The sequence below is a fragment of the Pezoporus wallicus genome, unplaced genomic scaffold (genome assembly GCF_028554395.1).
Source record: "Pezoporus wallicus isolate ANWC-B61680 ecotype Strahan unplaced genomic scaffold, APGP_CSIRO_Pwel_v1 contig_5418, whole genome shotgun sequence".
Taxonomy (NCBI): Eukaryota; Metazoa; Chordata; class Aves; order Psittaciformes; family Psittacidae; genus Pezoporus; species Pezoporus wallicus.
In genome coordinates, this window is record NW_026640709.1 from 2,371,363 (window position 1) to 2,390,241 (window position 18,879).

Here is an 18,879-nt window from a genome sequence, read left to right on the forward strand (position 1 = left end):
CACATACGTTATTCATCAAAAATGCGTATCATAATACATGGAACTTACAATTGTATCTACACATTGCTGGAGCAAGCACGATTCTTGCTTTGGAAAACTGACATTAGGAAAACATACAACACATTTGTAGCTCCCTTTAATAAGGTCAGAAATCAAACCAGGGAGAGAGGGGTGTAGTCAAGTATTACTATTCCTAAAAACAGTAGAAAAAAAGGCACAATGGCACAGAGTGACTGCGCTACAGCCACAGAGGTCACTGTTAACCTGATGTTAGAACGATGGTCTCAGTTCAGCATTAGATGAACAAAAACACACTGAAAAATTCCCCATGTCTGCTGTCAGCTTAAACAGGTATAGCCACTTACAATATTCAAATGAATCTGGAAAGTGCAGAAAGCTCTCACTTTTATAGTTAGTATTGCTTTTCATACAGTGACATAACCCCAAGAATAACATGAACTTTTACATCTGCTTTTCAACAGGGATAAAATTTGCACTAGTTACAACATCCACTGTATTTTAACATCCTGTTTATTCGGAACTTCCATTAATTAGAAACATCCTTTAAAAGAAATTAAGTCTCTCCTTCCTTAGGAGCATTACAACTTAAGCTTCCAATGTGGATGCATTCCATTATATTATACCACACACGTATTTAGAACTATTTAGGGTCCAGACTGTATTTCTCAAGGAATTTAAAAGCTCTTACCTCTCCGCAACGCTGTTTTGCCAGTTCAGCTAGGCTGGATTTTAATTCATTTATTTTCTCATTTGACAAGCCTTTTGAATTTTTTAGCTGTATTTCAGGGACACTGGAGGACAAGCAACAGAACACTGAATGTCTGCACTAGAAAAATTGAGTCTAAAAAGCAATATTTTTGATAAAAATGGGTGAAGGAAAAGGAATGGAGTTCATAGTCACTTGGCAATTAGTCAATACTCAAATAAGCAGTATATAAATATTGCATATACAATATAAAGCCAGAAATACATTTTTATATTCCTTACCATCAAATTTTCTGGCTGCAGATTACCTGTCAGTTAACAAGAAGAACTACCAAAGAAACCCTGCATACTCTTTATTTATCACCACTATAAAGGTTACATAAACCTAAAGAAATATATGCATTAAATAAGTAACAACCAAATTTAAAAAATGTTTAAAATAAAACACCTGTAACTATGATATGTTAAATTAAAAAAAAAAAAAAGAAATTAGAGTGGCTGTTATGTCCTATAGAATCACAGAATCAACTAGGTTGGAAAAGACCTTTAAGGTCATCAAGTCCTAGCTTTACCTCAGGACTGACAATCCACCACTAAACCATGTCACTGTGTTACAGGGTATAACTGAGCTAACACTTGGTAAGGAATAGCATTTCCCTAGTGTACCACTCATGCCACAGCACAAATGGATGGGCCAAAGGGAGATAGACAGGCTTCGGACATAATTGGTGGCATAAGGACTAAAGGAAATGGGGCACAGAGCATCATTTAACTCAGAAATTACTTTGCAACCCAAATGCTGAGAGGGAGCTGATCACCTGCAGTTGTTTTTACATTCTCTAGTGAGAACTCTTCCAAAAGGTTAATCCACCAGAAAACAGGAACCCCACATATAACTGAGACAGCAGACTGCTTAAAAACGAAGATTCAATCCTTCTTTCAGCAGGTTACGAGCTCAGTTTAAAAAGGCCACTAAGATGCTAGCAGGTATACACCTCTGTTTATGTCTCTCCAAGCTACAAACTGGGGCTGCGGTCATGCACTGGTAAATGCACCCATATAATTCTCCATTGCACAAAAGAGCACATCCAATTCAGGTGCCAAATTTTATAGTTGCCTATTATAAAATATCACAGGCTTAATAAATACTGACATGTAGAAAGCCAGGAGGAGAGCGATGAATGAACTACATGTTTTTCCAATTTACACTTTACTATGGAAAACAGAGGAAAATGTTCAGAGGAAAAAAAAAAAAAGTTAAGATTTTAATGTTTGCTCACGTATCAGGGTAAGTATGTGGACACTTGACCCACAGGTCAACTTTGGCATATACTTCATTATCACCAGTCAATCCCTGAGGACGTAGAACTAAATTAATTTCAGGAGGTTGTTGCACCTGAAATGGAAAACAAAATTTTAGATTTAAAAAGCTTTTCTGGTTTCGTTTTAATGACAGCACACAACTCTCAAAACCTGTATTATGACAGAATTCAGGTTAGACCATCCAAACTGAGAAAAAAATACATTAATACATAGCAGTACATTATCAATACATAGCAGTATTGATACTGCTCAATGAGAGTGAACTGGTTCACTGATTGTTTATCATATTTTATCCAACATATTTTTAGAACTTTCTCAGAGAAGTGTAGTTAGTTATTAGAAGATTCAGACTGAGCATTTTATAACAAACCCCTTGTATTCTGCTTACTGTAGGCTAGTAGTAGGAAAAAAAATTAAAAAATGGTTTACTTACGGAATATCACTAATTAAAGCATTCATTATAAGAACAATATTGTTTCTTTTGTGTTTGTTTTGGATCACTAGCAAACACCAGTCGGTATTTTACTTTCTCACATGGCAATAGACTGTAACATCACATATATATACACCTTGTGTGGTCAAACAAATGCAGAGTAATATTTTGCATTTATATTTTTGGGTTTGGAATGAAACAATGAAACAGAATTTTAGCAAGCCCTCCCCCCCCCCCCCCCCCGCTGTTCAACTGCCTACTCAAAATCAGAATAAAGTAATACATGCCTACATAAACATTCTAAACTTTTTATTTTGTATTAAAGACTTCAAAAAACAAAACAACCCAGACCTTACTAACACGACAAACAGGCAGGGAAGTAAGACCACATGTAATAACAAATACTGAAACAGGTTAAAAGACGGTCACTATACTCCTATTTCCCTTCCATCAGGGAAAAGAAGAGGTAAAGTCAAGAGAACATCAGGTATGAACTTAATAGGGAATGAGGTGTGCAACACTTCTGAAAACCCAGCGAATTACCGTGTTAGTATCAAACTCCATGTGTGTGTCTGTGTATAGGTTTTGCAAGAATTTAAACTTCAGGTTTATGGCAGAAAAAAAAGACAGCAGGGGCTATTTTGTAGAAACTGAAGACAAAAGAATGTAAATAGGCCAGTAGCAGTGAACTTGGGGAACTGAAAAGAATGATCAGTACCTCCAGGTACAGGAAAACAGTGCCACAGATGCAGCTGGAAAAAAAATATCAATTAGACATTGTGGACACAGAAATGTGAAAGAATAGCGAGTAGTAGACCTGAGCATTAGTTAATTGTAATAAAACAAACAAACAGAGCCCAAAACAACAAACAGAAATATATGAAAGCTCTCATTTAAAAAGACACAGTTTGAGTAAACCACAGCATGTAATAAATATGTGAAGATTAGCAACATATATACGGATGAGATTAACTAATTAAGCAGATATGCACTTGGTTAAAGGATGAATTAAGTGGCAATGTTTAAAGAATCTCATTTAAAACGCAAGTTACATGCACAACATTAATTACAGCGCGAAGGCACCAATCTGGAGGATTAACTGCAAAGGCAGTCGGTTACAGGGCTGTCTGCCGAAGCGGGGAAGGGCCAGGGCCAGGCAGAGAAAGGAAAGATGCGCCAGGCGAGAAACACGAGGACCAGGCACCAGCTGGAGCGCCACCGCCCTCCGCAACCCGCAGGGAAAGAGGGCTCACTCTGCTTGCTTCGCCGCTGGAGGCCGGAGCCCTGGCGCTCTAACGATTAATGGGCACAGGAAGCGCTAAGGAAGAACAGCGGCAAGGCCGCCGAGCTCGCAGCTGCCTGGCGAGGGGAGCCCCGCTCGCTACCTTCCAGGCCTGGCTCTGCCGCAGATCCTTAAAGTCCTGCCCGTAGATGGACTCCAACACCTGCAGCTCGTTCTCCTGCCGCAGCTGGTAGCTCTCCGGCGGCTCCGCGGCTACCTGCACAGGCAGCGGCTGGGCGCCGCTCGCCCGGGCCATGTCAGCTTCCCGGGCGTGAGCGGCAGGCAGCCATCGCGCACAGCCCCACCGCACTGCGTGGAAGTGGAACCGGCCCAGCGAAGGCCTCGCTCTGCCGCGCCCCGGCACCGCCTCCGCGGCGACGGGGGGAGGAGGAGGAGGAGATGGGGCGGCTGGGGCCTTGTGGTGCGGCCGGGGCCTTGTGGTGCATCCGGGAGCGGTGGCTGCGGGGAAGGCCAGGACCAGTTCCTGGTGTGGTGCGGTGGCGGCTGCCCCGGCCGTGTTCCGTTAGCCCCGGACCGTGCAGGGCTGTAGACAAGACCACTCTTGGCGGCTTTCCTGGGGCTCTGCCACCCTCTGAGGGCCCGCGGCATGTTGCATAACTCGTGTCCACCCATGGTCCCATCTGCCTCCTGCAAAAGCACCATCTTAGCTGCGTAGGCCCAGAGCAGCAGTGCCTGAGAATCGTAAAATTATCTTGAGTTGGAAGAGATCCATGAGGATTATCGAGTCCAATTCCCTGCTCTGCGCAGGACTATCTAAAACTAAACCATGTAAGTAAAAGCATTGTCCAGACACTCCTTGAGTGACAGGCATGCAGCTGTGACCACTTCCCTGGGGGAGTCTGGTGACCAACCACCCTCTTGGTGAAGACCCTTTTCATAATGTCCAGTCTGAACTTCCCCAAGATATGCCTCAAGATGTATCTGCAAATAGAGAGACAGGCACCAAATACTGCACGGATTTTTTTAAATACACCTTGAGAAATATTTACAAAGGGAAAAAAAAAAAAGAACCACAAAATTAGGAATGGATTTCATATAGAGCTGGGGCAGGATACAAGTTCATGTGGAAACTACAACATGTTTTCACTGATGATTAATTTAACAACTACTGGGAGGTTGAGCATGAACAGCCTTAGCCTCTTCCTTGGTGAACTGCAAACACGAAGCTAGGTAAGCAGATGTGTTTTTCTTCAGCCACTGCATGTGGCAACTTCTGAGCAGAAGGATTGCCACAAGATGTAGTCTTTAGTTTTGGGATCTTAATGAAAAACCTCTAAGTAAATTCATACACACAAGCTTATTGATTAGGTGTGTAATCCCCAGGCAAAGAAAAATGCTGCAGTAATCTGTAGTTTGCTACTGTGCACCCATACACAGTACTTCCATTTGTTAGGAAATGAAGGAAACAAGTGTGGTCCACTGGAACTGAACGAACTGTTTTCCTTCTGCCCTACCAGGATTCCCACTAATAGTTACATTATCTGTCTTCTAAAGATCAAATTCCCTCATCTGAATTGAAAACAACATAAGTTTCAGAGACATACTTGCAGTATTTTAGATCTCTGTTTCAGTATAATAGACTCAATTTTTCTTTACTTTTGTAATTGCATGAAAAAAAAAAATCTTATGCTTCTCTTTAATTACAAGGTTTCTCCCAATGGAGTTCTAGTGATCTTTACTCCCTGACCTAGGAGTACAGACTCCTTGTTTTAAATAGACCACTTAAGGAGGGACTTACTCTAATGAGTAGTTTCTATAGTCCTCAGTTTCTCCCTCTGAAATTGACATCTTGTTAATGCATACTTTCATTTATCTTTGTATTTCACTTAAACTCTTACGTTTCCCAGCTGGGTTCATAACTAATATAATAACTGGTAGTTTCATAATGTCATTAGCATCTAACAAAAACAAATCTTCAACTGTGTCACTGTTCTCTGTTCCTCACCACATCTGGGAATGCCTGGAATGTGCCCTTAGTAATGTTTTTGTTTCTTTTCTTTTTTTTTTGTGGGAGATGGTATGAACAAAGCTCTGTAGTATTTACCTAACCACAACAGAGCTCCTTTTGCACAGTCACAGGTGACCTGGGGCACTGTAATTGTCCACTGAAGTTTCTTGCATCTTCTTAGAAGTAACTGCTGTATTTGACCTACGGGTGCAGTTGGGTATTTTTCATCCATCAGTTTGTTTAGGTGTTTTCTCTGTAGTGAAGACTAGAAATAAAAATACCTAGGCCACAGATTCATCTTGTCTCCTACCAAAAGACATGGCAAGAATGGCCAATTTGAATATATGATGCAGTAAATAATTAAGAAACTTCTGTAAATTTTTCTTTAACAGAAATTATGAGTTTATACTTTCCAAGCACGTTGTGTGAGGCACACAGCCCAGCATATGGCAAACTTCCCCGTGTCAGTTTGCATAACAATGGGAGGGTCAGGTAACATTATGCATTGTTAAAACTCCCCCACTGTTCCTGTTCTTTGTGACTTGGCAAAATTTTAAACAGTTGGGATGAAATGTTCTAGACCAGATGTCTACCCCAAGCTATTTTTTTCTCTCTTTATTTCTTCTACAGTGATTTATTGTTTCCAAGAAGACAGCCAGAGACAAGTAACTTCACAATTAAAAAAAAAAAAAAATCACAATAATTTATTTTAAAAAGTCTTGTGCCCCAGCACAAGTGTGAAAATTTGGCAGGTGATGGGGAAGAGACACCTTTTTCAGGGCTGTGGCTTGGCTAGCTAGCCTTGAGAAAACCTGCACAAAGGAAACAAAAATAGATTATTTAGGGAAAAAAAGATAATCAAATACTCTGCACAGATCTCCTGGAGTACCGTGAACACCACTGAAGAGTCTGCCTGCGCCAAACACGTGCATCTCGACAGACACTTCCCTTCCAAAACTTTCATATCTCACATTAAAATTTAATACTAGCCACTAAAATTTAATGATGTGAGATGTTATAGTGCGCTTTCACTTCCCCCTGTGCATAGGGAGGGGACGTTAGTCTCCCCTGGTGAGCTGCAGGAGAGTGGGGAAGGGACCCAGAGGGAAAAACTGAAGGAAGGGGCTGTCCTGTAAAGAAAAGCACCTCGCAGGTGGCTGGGAGGTGGGCAGGAGGTCAGAGTGGCCAAAATGGCCACAGGAATGCTGGGGGACTGAAAAGACGAAGACAGTTTGGGAGGCCTAGGAGACAAAAGATGAGAGGAAAGCAGGGTGATAGCTGCTGGCTTTTGCATGGGTAAGGTGGGGAAAAAGATGGGACTGGCTGGACAAAGTGAATGGCTTGTGAGCAGGTGTGAGAGGATAAAGCAGGGGAGTGAGTCAGGATGTGAACATGGAAGAGAGATGAATTACCAGAAAAGAGCCTGGAGCAATGAGCTGGGAGATTTACACTCCCAGAGGAGGCTGCAAGTGTAGAGGCTGCAGCACCTGTAGTGTGATAGGGTGGTGGCAGCCTTCATTTCCCTGTAGTCAGCACACGTCTCTGAACCCATGGCAGAGCATTTGGCTCTTGCCTGTATCATCCAAGTCCACATCACAGGAGACAGCACATAGATCACAGAAGTACATTCTATCAGTGTGGGGTCCTTGAAAGCCTTGGTGGGCAGGGGTTATACTGGTGGGCAGTTGCTCTTCCAGAGGGCATGTCTACATTGCCAGCCAATGCCTGAAAGGCCTTTTGCTGCTTCTTAACTAACCATCCACCTAAAATCTTCAAATATGTACTCACTATATGGATGCAGGTATACTTCTTGCACAATTAAAACCCAAATTTACTATGCCTATAAAGAAGCTTACCCGATAAAATATGTATTTAAAAATATTTTAACAAATAGCACGTATAAATCTGCACTGCCTTTTGAAATTCTTTCCTGAGGTACTTACCTATGCTATAGCACCACTGGACTCCGGATGGTGCCTGCCCACACGAACAGAAAGAGCTTCCCCACAGCACCGCCCTGCCCTGCTCAGCGCTGCGCCCGCCACCGCGCTGCCCGCCAAAATGTCGGCCCCGTTGGCTGCCGCGGCCACGTGATGGCGGCACCTCCGCCTCCTGGAAGCGTGGCGGAGGTGGGAGATCGGCGATCCGCCCTGGCCGCTTGGCTCCGCCTGGCCAGGCCACCGCCTCCTGCGGGCGGTGGGGCTTGGTGTCTGCGCACTGTGGAGCGGTGGGGTAGTGTAGTTGAGTGCTTGGGCCGGGATGTTGGCGTATATACGGGCAGGGGTGTTACCGCCGGCCGTGCTTGGTGTGGGGCGCGCTGAGAGTGGGGCGCGCAGAATCGTACGGAGGCTTTTCGGTTTGTTGGAGGCTCGAGTGCCCCCCGCCTTGGGGTTCAAAACCAAATTAATTTAACCCGAGAAATAGCTGGAGTGCAGCGGAAGTCATTGAACAGTCACTGGCTTCCCTAGGCTCCGTATAAAGGTCTTCTTGGTGTCCAGTGTCGCGCAGACTGAGGAGGAACGCGGGACGGAGTCGTGTGTCACCACGGGAGGAGTGGGCAGGAGAGAAGAGAGCGCTAGGAAATGTGCCACGGGGCAAAAGGTGTCCTTCCTCCCTCAGGGCTGTGAGAAAAGCTAACGTCAGGGCAGAGAGCGGAGCGGGGACAGCGCTTGTGGTCCATCAACTTTTCCTGACTGATTTCAGTGTATGGGAAGTCCATGTGCCTGCGAGTGTGTACGCTGTGGTGCGAGACGACCTTCTGGCGGGGTGAGCTGCGGTGTGGACTGTGATTTTCTCATGCACGTTTATTGCAGTAAGCTATGCTGAGGAAACGCTGTGGCATTGTGAAGCAAGAAATATGGGACAGCTAATCGCAAGGAGGAGCCTGCTTTTTCTGTTTTCCTATACCAGTTACCGTAGTTTACAAAGTGAATACGTGAAAAGCCAACCCTGCTTTCTGGCACACAGAAATACGGTGAAGATGCCTCCAAGTGTTAGAGACAGGGCTTTGTCCTCAGAAGTGCCTTTTTGCTCGTGGGCTGCAGTCAGTCGCTGAAGCCAGGGGCTCGGTAACCTGTGTGTATTAGGTGTCAGCAGGAAGGCAGGACCTTCGCCATGGGGTACAACAAAAGCTGGATTTCGAGGAATGAAAGCGAGCATCCCCCGTACCAGGCTGTCACCGGAGCCCTGGAGATGAGGAACGCCTCGGCTGGGCAGATGGTGTGGCAGGGTGGGAACAGCAGCCAGGCTGGGGCTGCTGAGAGCGAGGAGCACGGCGAGGAGCAGACCTACAGGCATTTCACTACCACGGTGCAAATCGTCATCTTCGTAGGCTCTTTGCTGGGTGAGTGAGTGTTGGCTGGAGTTTTTTTGTTGATGTGGTTTGTGTATCATTATGGCCAGGGACTGCAGACGAAATGGTAACCAGCATAACTTCCTTCTGTAGTGACCCTTCTTTCTGTGTTTTAGGCCCTCAGCTGTATGATTTCATGTTCCTTTTGTTTTTCTTTTTTTTTTTTTTAATGTGTAAAAGCTATTACTATAAAATTCTATTAATCACAACTGAGAACTGGTACAACATACGTATGTATTACTTTGTAAACTTTTCTATCACAATTTAAATGGGCAAAATTTAAATGCATTTATTACACCTTTAGTTTCAACTGTAGGGGGATCTGTTCTCTAAAGAGATAGGGTGTGGAGTGTTTTAAACAAGTTTTACTCAATTTCTGTTTCACAATGCAGAAATTCTGTGTTTGTGTCCTGCAGATTTTAAATTAATCCTTTGGAAGTACTTTATGCTGTAAAAATATATAACCATGTGCAGTCTTGCCATCTTGCCTATTTGTTATCCTTTAAAGTAGGAATCATACACTTTAGATATGGGGTAGCAAACTAGTAATATATTGCCAAATAATTTTACAGATATGTGTGTATTTGCTTTCTCGATGCTTATAGCATGTTGTTTTATCAGGAATACGTATGCATTTCTTACAAAAAGCAAAATAAGCCCTTTGGTGAGTCAAGTTAGTACTGTTAAGGAGATCAGTAAGTTGGGTTTCAGTAAAATGCTGCTACTATCTAAATCATTTAAAGCTGGTTACTGGAAATTATGAGGCTTTTCACACAAGGCTTGACAAAGAAAGTCTCCAGCTCTCTTAGGACAGTTCAGTAGGACTTTACTGATGGTCACTGGCTCTTATCAAAGATTTGTTTTTGTTTTTTTCTGACCTTGAGTAATGCTAAAATCCATTTCTGTGGTCATGGTAATTAATTGTAATATCAATTTCTTCTTGGCAATATTTAACATCACAAATAATTCCTAGTAAGTTGGTAAGCATAGTCTTGGAACAGCATTGGGCACAGTCAGTGGTATGCTTACTGCTTGTTACTGTAAATCACAGACTTTTTGCCTCAATTCCTCTGCCCAGTGCTGGTAATCCTCTTGGTTCATGGTTTTTTTTTGTATTTAGCACATAGATGGTGTGGGGAAAGAGCTCTCTTTGAGTGTGTTTGGTAGTGCCTGGCACAAAATGACAGCCAGCAGATAGCATCCTAAAAACTAACAAGATTAGATGAGAAAAGACAGAATTCATTCATATTCTTCATTCTTTGGGGTTTGAGCCATAAGAACGTATATCTGGGTCATGTGTCCAGACTTGCTTTCATGAGCATGGATCTTCCAGTTTTATTTGAAGAAGAAAACAGACATTGTGATGTAATCATACTTTCAGCAGCAGGAGTTCTTGAAAACTAACCAACCAGTCAACAAATACCATAGCTATAAATTTTACAAGATGACTGTAAGTCATGGTTTGGCAGTCCTGCAGTTTGCTTTCAAGAGGTGAACTCTCTGAAAAGAGGGTTTATGTGCAGGTTGGATGGCTGGGAGGTTGATGAAGCTTCCAGATCAGTAGCTTCTCCAGGCCTACGAAAGAGCAAAACAGGAGAGGAAGTGATGTATTTTTAAAATACGAAAATGCAGCATTCCAATGACAAATGTTAGCAGCAAGCCTCGTGAGTTTACAGGGATAAACAACAGTTTTAATTTTTTTTTTTCAAGCTGCCTTGTTTTCCAGTCTCCCTGCTGTCCTGAAACACTATTTTGACAATATTTATGAGACGTGCTATTGTAACACCTTAAAACTTAAGAATCTTTACACGACTTCCCATATCATCTCTATTCCACCTTTACTGAATGGAAACAAAGCCATGAAGAAGCTAAAGTCTTGATCTCCAGGTCTCAGGGTTTCTGCGCCTGCATGCTCAACCCTCATATGTGGCAGAAGTTTTGCTTGTGCATGTGCTGCATGCTATCTCCTGCATCAGGAAGGGGGAAGAACTTGATATTCACCTGATGCTTATGGTTGTACAAGCCATTATTTAAGTTTTCCTCTTCATTTGTTCTCTGCCATGATCCTTAGAATGTGGGTGATGTCCAGCTCTTTTCTCCGTCAGGTGAGCCCTTCAGCTGAGCTGCAAAATAGTCCAGTGAGTCCCAAGTTTGCCTTTGCAGAGGGGAAACCCTTCAAGGGGAATTAGGACTATCCTTCCTCCTAAAGAATGAGGTGGATTTGAATGCTTTCTAGTTTGGGTGGTTGTGCAACTTACTCATTCCCACAATGTCAGTGTGTGCCCAAGCCACTTTGCTATTGGATAGAACAGCACTACCCTTTTAAAAGGAAGAAATAATTTGTACTTCTGCCTTGAAAGGGAACAAACATCTATGTCTTAGTCTTGATAATGGACACTGGGGTCTGACATAAGCAGCAGTCTACAGCACAAAGAGGTCCAGGTCCTACAAGAGGGGGAATCATAGTTGGTGTTGTGAATTTAATTTTGGTTCCTGCTGTGCAGAAGGATGTGATAGTGATGGTTGTGAGAGAGATGCACGTTATACTGTGTTTGTTTACTTTGCAATACATCAAAAGTACATCCTCAGTTAATTTAGGTAGCAGTAATAATGATACTAGATTCTAGAATTTCTATTTATCTATAAAAGGGATTACATAGTTGTCACAAGCTTGCCAAAGCTTGAACCTGGATGTGACATGTATATCAGAGGATTTAACTGGTAGAACCAACCAAAAGTACCAAGAAGAGGCTAGCTAACTGGCAGATTGTTTTATTTTTGTTCTTGTGGGTTTTTTTTTTGTTTGTTTGTTTGTTGTTTTTTTAGGGTTTTGTTTGGCCTAATTTGGTGAGAGATTTCATTGTTAAAAATTTCTGATTTTGTACAGAACCAAATTATTTCATGTTTGGAATGGACAAAACATAATTATTAGTCAAAAAATGACTTATGATTTTGGGCAGTTAGAGATGAGAGTTCTTCAGATAACTTGGTCATGATTTACTGAGTTTATGAAGCTGTAATATGCTTCATTGCTACAGTTTTAAGTAGCTGTTCATGAGACTGAGTCTGCAGAAACTCTCTACTGTTGCTCTTCCACTGTTTGCATGGAAGTTCTCACTTAGAAGATTAGCTGTGATTTTAATATTCAGGGACTGAGGAATAAGAAGGGGTAAATCTGCATCTCTGTGCTTCGAACCCACTGTGTACTCCTTTGGTTGTAGCCTACCGCAAGGTTTCTGCAAAAGACAGGAGGCACTGGAGGGAGGAATTTAGTCAGTTTAGTTGCCCTGATCAGGAGCTTGGTTTCTATGAAGGAAAGATTTAACAGTATCTTCAAGACTTGAAAGCCATTTCTGTCTGTGATGCTTAGCTGAGTGCATGAAATGGGGAGTACAGCTGAGGAGCTTTTAATGCTCTGCACACGTTGGTGGACCTTACTTACCAAATGCACAAGGTGAGGTACCAAGTATGTATGAAACAAGAAGACCTTGTTAACACTGTCTTCCTGTGCATTTTTTCTGGTTCTCCTCCCCGTTCCACCAGGGGATTGGGGAGTGAGCGAGTGGCTGTGTGATATTTACTTGCCAGCTGTAGTTAAACCATGACACTAGTAATGGAAGTTCCCAAAGTAATGGCATTTCCTAGCCTGTAAACTGTTAACTCAGGACTGGAATAAAACAGTGAAAATCCTTGTCACTGGTGTTTCTTGTTCCACTGTTTGAACTGTTCTTGGGAAAGTGGAACATGTTACACAGAAAAATACAAGTGTGCTGAGCTTCAGCAGAAGAGCAAGGAAAAGACCTATGCCTCTCATTACCACTTTGCTTTTCTCATCCAAACATGTACATCATAATCCTTGAGATGAAGAGATTATGTGCCTCAGGAACTCTGGAATGGCAAGTGCATGTGTAGAGATGTGTTTCTGGCATGGGGTCAGGTGAGCTGCACTCATTAATCTGCTTAGGCCATAGCTGTGTAGGTACAATGTGATTACTGTTGCTTCAAAGAAAAATGACTACAGGAGAATAGGAGACAAAGTAATTATGCTGCTTCTCTTATGAATAACTGTATTTTGTATTCCTCAGTTGTGCCTAATTGGCTTAGCAAAAGGAAAGCTATTGTGCTGAATTTCCGTGTGTAAGGCAGCAACTTTCATTACCTTAAATATGAGGGAAAGTGAAAGACACTGACAGGAAGAACTAGCTGATTTTACTGGCCACTGGAATGACGCAGACAGGAGCAGTGTGATATGAGAAGCAATACATGCTGTCAGTGCTGATTTCCTTCGGTTGATTTAATCCTGACTGGTAAAAGGCATCAAAAGTTTCGAGCTTGTCATGTCCTGACTTGTTTTGAAAGGATGTAAAATTCATCAATGGAAGAACAGAAATGGAAGAGGTTTGCTTTGAGATCGATTACTTCATTTCCACTAATCCTGCACAGATCCATCTGCTCTGTGGTTCCCTGTATATTCTGCCTGACTCAGGTTAGATCATTTTTCACTGCCTTGTAGGAGCTGTTTTGTTTTGCCTGACTTGCGTTTCAGGCTAGTTCCCTCCACCTGCCATCAAACGGATGTGGCTAAGATGATGAAGTCAGGATTACTTGTGGAATTGAATGATGATTTGCAGTCACAGTAATACTGGTTAGGATCCTTAGGTGCCAAATTCAAATGGCAAATATCAAAGGGATAGTATTGTTCATGTGAAGTTGATAAAAGGAAGGATAAAATAAAATTGAGGTTTAGAACTTCAGCCTTGTCAAACTACTGAGGTTTTGAAGATGGAGACCATATTCCCCATCCTCATGTGTGTTTGTTTGTTTTTGTGGGTTTTTCTTGGCATATTACCGTGTCTGTCTTTCTTTGGGTTCTTGTTTCAGGATCCCTTCTCTTCACAAGGTTGTTGTGCCACCTGTTGTCATAGTAGCAGTGCCATCAGTGATGCAAATTAATGACAAAAGCACGGTTTTTCATGCAGTTTCTAAAGTTGCTCCTCTTTGAGCAGGAGTAAAGTTCTGCTTGTTTTTTTTTTTTTTTTAATTTAAATTAAAAAAGAGATTTGATGAGTTTTGCAAGTTGTGTAGGGATTTATGTGGAAAAGGACTGACAAGTACTGCTGGTAGAAAAGGAAAATTTGTAGTGTTCCCATGTGCATGGGTAGTTGGTTCTTCCTGCTGGAAAACAGTTAAGCTTCAGCTTTTGTACGATTTATTGTGATCGTAATGGTCAGCATGTCCCAGAGCAATGCAGGCCACTGATGGTTGTTCTCAAAGGGCAAGTATAGAAGCTGGGAAGTTCAGTAGCCCTTCAAGGAGAGACCAGTTTCTTGTTGCTTGCTACTGATACAGGGTTAACCAATGTACAGGGGGTTGTACAGGGGGGTTGTACAGGAGGGTTAGAGGAATTCGCTTGCTTAAACAAAAGTATTGTCTGTACCTCTCATGCCTACTAAGCAGAACAAAGGCACTATCTATTGATAAGGAAAAGCAGACACCTGGTTCTATTGACAAGGAAAAGCAGACTAATTCTACTGATAAGCAACTATTGATAAGGAAAAGCAGATGTCTGAAGGGGGAGAAGCAGATGGTTTATGGCTGTGACACAGACCAAACCCTAAGGCCATACGTGAAGACTAAAAAGTGAAAAGTTCAAGAAGAGGAAGACTCATTTACTTCATCTTGAAGACCCCTACCCACAGGAGGAAGGAAGATTCATTTGCTTCATCTTGAGACCCCTGCCCATGACCAGAGGGGGCACTGCGCAGGCGCAAAGGACATTCTAACTCATTATAATATGAAGCGGGGATAGGACATGAATATGTATAGGCATATTGTGCAACCTTATGAATATATATAACTTTAGAGAATAAACGTAGAGGGAAACAACACTGAGGTACGCATGACTTTGAGGAATTGTCCCTGTGCGTCTCAGCGCTGAATAAAAAGCATACCTACTTTACAATTTTAATGAGTTGTGGAGTCTATCCGCGTATCACTACTGTGGTGAAGAGAAAGTCATGATGTGACTGAGCTCAATGGGCCATGAAAGTGAGACTGTGCTGGTTTTTCCTGTAGTGACTGACAGACTGGGAGCTACATCTGGCTTTGCAGATGTATTTGCGTTGGCTTTACAGATAAGAGGACCCTAAGGTAAAGAAACTTCCACTATTTGAGAACCATGCTGTGCAGCAATTCCATTATATTACCTTGGGGAAATGTTTCCTGGTTTTTGTTTTCCATTCTTTCCCTTCTGAGACCTGTGTAAACTGCGTGCATTCTGGATTTTGTCTAATTTGATCTTTCATCATGAAGACCATATGTGAGATGGACCTCATGCAGCGATCCCACTCTTCTATTTTTTTGGGGGCACATCTCAGGCTGTTTGGGCTTCTGATACACAAAGCATACTGTGAGGATTAACTACAGCATGAGCATGGTAGGACTGCATCTAGCACTGCAATACATTTCAGTAATGCACAGCAGAGAAGCCAAGGCTGCAAAGGGGATCACCAGTGCTGTTGGTGTTACTCGTCACACACTCATGTCAGAATAAATAGAGGCTTCATATCTTTGAGCTTGAGGTCAAAGGGGTAGAGCAATGTTAATAGATTAGTTTTAATTGGATTTAAGAATTAGATTTCTAACCTGAAATTTGTAGCATTTTTTAATTAAGATAATTTCTTCTTTCCAGCATGGAAAAAAGAAAAAAAGCCACCAAAAAGCTCCAGTATATTCTTGGCTGCTATTCAAAAATTAATAAACAGTTTATGAAAATAGAGTATTTGAATATGGTAACTGTGAAAAATACTAGCTATTTGGCTCAGAAAAATATGGAATTACTGCTTTTACTCTTGTGGCTGTCATAAGTTTGAAAAAGGATATGTGTGGACAGTGACAAATAGCTGACAACTGATGAATGGCTAATCAAGGATGCCTTTTTTAAAAAAAAAGAAGCTTGGAATTACGGAGTTCCTTTTTAAAGTGAGTAAATTATTAACAGCTTCCTTTTTATCAAAGAAGATTCTTGAGATCAGATTTGCAGAATATAGGGATACACCGATATTGCTCTACAGGGGATATTTTTCTCTTGCCATTAGAGATAATCAATCTTCAGAGACTAAATATTAATTTAGCAGAGCAATCAAACCTTTGGCAGAAGGAAGAGGGAGCATTCGGAGCTTTGGCAGAGAGAAGTCGCTGGAGGTGGCTGCAGCTGCTTTCAGTTGAGTGTAGGCAGTGGGAGGGGATCTTGGAAATGAAGAGGATTTCCAAAGAGCACTTGTAGCCAGCATGTGCAGTCAGCTTAGCTTGAAAGGGAGATAAAACTGATGCGTGAAATCCAACGTACAATAACATGTTCTATCGTTCTCAGAAGGGAAATGAAGACCAGGAATAGCAGTTTTGAGGGATATCAGGGTATAGGTTCTGTCACTCTTAACATGGATTTTTCACTGATTTGCATACAGATATACATACCATTAACTGCAGTTAAACTGAGAAGTTATATGAGTTGTGCTTTTATTGGCTGTAGCATGGATGTAGCGAATGTTCACGTCATGTTAGGTTTAAGCGAGATTATACCCCCCTGTCACGGTTTGTAGTTTCTATTCTATTCATATTTCCCAGGTCTGAGAGCCTGCATGTGCTCCTGAGGTTATTGAGTCTGTTCACAATTTTCATGTTAGCAATATAGAGAAAATGGCATGAATTTTTTCTTTAAAGAAAAAAATAATTCTTTTCAGACATTTAGGAAAAAAACCCATACACAAGACAATAAAAATTATAATGAGAAATGGCTCACTGCCAGCATCTACTCCCCGGACTGAATATGCATCTTGTAGTTAGTAAGAAAATATACAGAAAGTATCTCAAATAATTCCATATTGAGGAAACTTTCCTAGACCTTGTAGATCAGTGCCTTAGTTGGGGCTTTGGGGATTGAAGCTCTTTGTTACTTGCTCTTTTGTCTTCCCAAATCTGTCTTGTATAAAAATAATTTTACCGGAAAGTCTAAGAATGCTCTGATACAGTCTGAACTCTATTCTAGTGGTTACAGCACTTTTTTGGAAGCTGTGGGTTAGTTTGGTTGCCTTCTGGTTCCACCACACTGTGGTGATATCAAAGGGAGGTGTCCTTTGAAAGAAAACGGTGTACTCTGAACAGATATTAGATTTCCAAGTAAACCCCTGCTGCCTTCCCAGTGTCTTGCAGGACAAGAAGAGGCAAAGCTTCAGGCTTGCCTTTTTTCCTGAAGATTTCCTGTGAACTGTTTGGTTCCGGCCTCTCCCTGCCCTGGAAACTGATTGTTGTTTCTCTGTGCTGTCATCTGTGCAGAGATGTAAAATGGAATTGTTACAGCACTTAATTGCTAAAGGATCTATATTCTTTCTGGGATACAATTCTAAAGTAACTGGCAGTCTAGGTAACATGTTTGTAAAGAATAAATATTTGTATCTTGGGATAGCTACAAGTGAAATTCACCACAAGCATCTTCTGTAAAGAAGGATGCAGGGAATCTTGCAGTAAAAAATACTGCAGGTACATGATTAAAGGCTGGAAAGAATTTCTAAAGACCGAGGGGCACATCTACAACCGCTCCAGCAAAAATCTGTAGCTCTGTTCTGCAGGTGTGGGGATGGTGAGGATGTTTTGTTTCTACTGATGTCGCTTAGGAAAAATTGAATTGTTTTAGATGAAGTCTTTTAAACTGGGCACTTCGCATAGATCAACTTTGTTGCTGGTTAGCTGGAATAGTTAAAGTTTGGCAAAGTAAAAAGTGACTGAAAATCAAGTCTAATAAGCATCAGGTGAATGTAATGATATGCGTGGTAATATTTGCATGTAATAATAATTGCATAGTGAAAACATATTACAATATCTTAACTTTATGGTAATAATTTTCCCCTACATTTCTATATGGGTGATTCCAAGCCTCGGGAATAACGGACCCTGCAGCAGTAAGCCCAGTTCAGGTTGTACCCTTGACTAAATCTGTCTGGTGTAGGTATTAGGCTTTTGCTGTTCATGTGTTTTCAGGTGAACCGCTAAGCAGTTCTCTTCGGAAGAACAATTGGGTCTGGGGAGTGAGTGAAGAAGAGGGGTGCGAGAGCCTGTTCGGTCCCCGTTGCTATGGAGACTCCTCCTCTTCCTATGCATCAGCAGAGGCGCCTTGTCTGGCTTTGGCTGAGGGGCTGCTCGGATAGCACCACCGTGGTGTAGAAGAGAGGCACTGGGAAAACAGTGATTCACCCAGCTTGGAAATGTATGAAATGCAGTGATTTATACCTGAAAGTGCTTGGCACTTCAGGGATACTGTGTGCTAGAGCCTTCCTCAGACATGTGCTGGGGGATTAACTGATGTCTTTAAACATTGTGTGCGTTGATGATCCTAAACTGATCCCTATTTAGGGTGAAACTGATTGATAACCATTATTTTACTGTCTGTAGTCGCCCTGTGAACACACTTCAATGACAGCTGTGAACCAGAGCTGTGAAACTAAGTGACTGGATGTTAATGTTTTGCTTTTCACTGAGAGTTACGTTTGCCCAAATTCCATATGGTGTATATATCACCGTTTTGAACTTCAGTGAAAGTTTAGATGCATCTAGATTTTGAATTGGATATTATGGCAGTAAGTTAGTATTTTGGGCGTGAATGAACCCAAGTACTTAGAAAGAATTTTAAATGCATGTTAGTTCTGTCTGTTGCAGATCTCATTTATTGGCTTGCTATTTAAGCAGGCACCATGAGCACTTAAATGAGAGTTTTATTCTTCTCTGTTTGTCTTTAATAA

General features: G+C 41.8%; 2 protein-coding genes across 3 annotated transcripts in view; one reads left to right on the forward strand and one right to left on the reverse strand.

Moving 5' to 3' along the window:
• Positions 1-4,071, reverse strand: part of EIF2AK4 (eukaryotic translation initiation factor 2 alpha kinase 4) — a 38,196-nt gene extending 34,125 nt beyond the window's left edge. For both annotated transcript variants that reach the window (XR_008973606.1, XM_057420211.1), the window contains exons 1-3: positions 3,868-4,071; positions 2,007-2,122; positions 710-812 (exon numbers count right to left, since the gene is read on the reverse strand). Coding sequence is in view for 1 of the 2 variants with exons in the window: in XM_057420211.1 (XP_057276194.1) it covers positions 710-812; positions 2,007-2,122; positions 3,868-4,020 (372 nt within the window). In the remaining variant the exon portion in view is untranslated. The remainder of the gene's footprint in view (positions 1-709; positions 813-2,006; positions 2,123-3,867) is intronic.
• Positions 4,072-8,491: 4,420 nt separating this feature from the next.
• The window catches only part of GPR176 (G protein-coupled receptor 176), a 39,992-nt gene continuing 29,604 nt past the window's right edge, over positions 8,492-18,879 (forward strand). Inside the window, exon 1 of the mRNA XM_057420101.1 lies at positions 8,492-9,076. Coding sequence (XP_057276084.1) covers positions 8,848-9,076 — 229 coding nt within the window. The 5' untranslated portion in view covers positions 8,492-8,847. The remainder of the gene's footprint in view (positions 9,077-18,879) is intronic.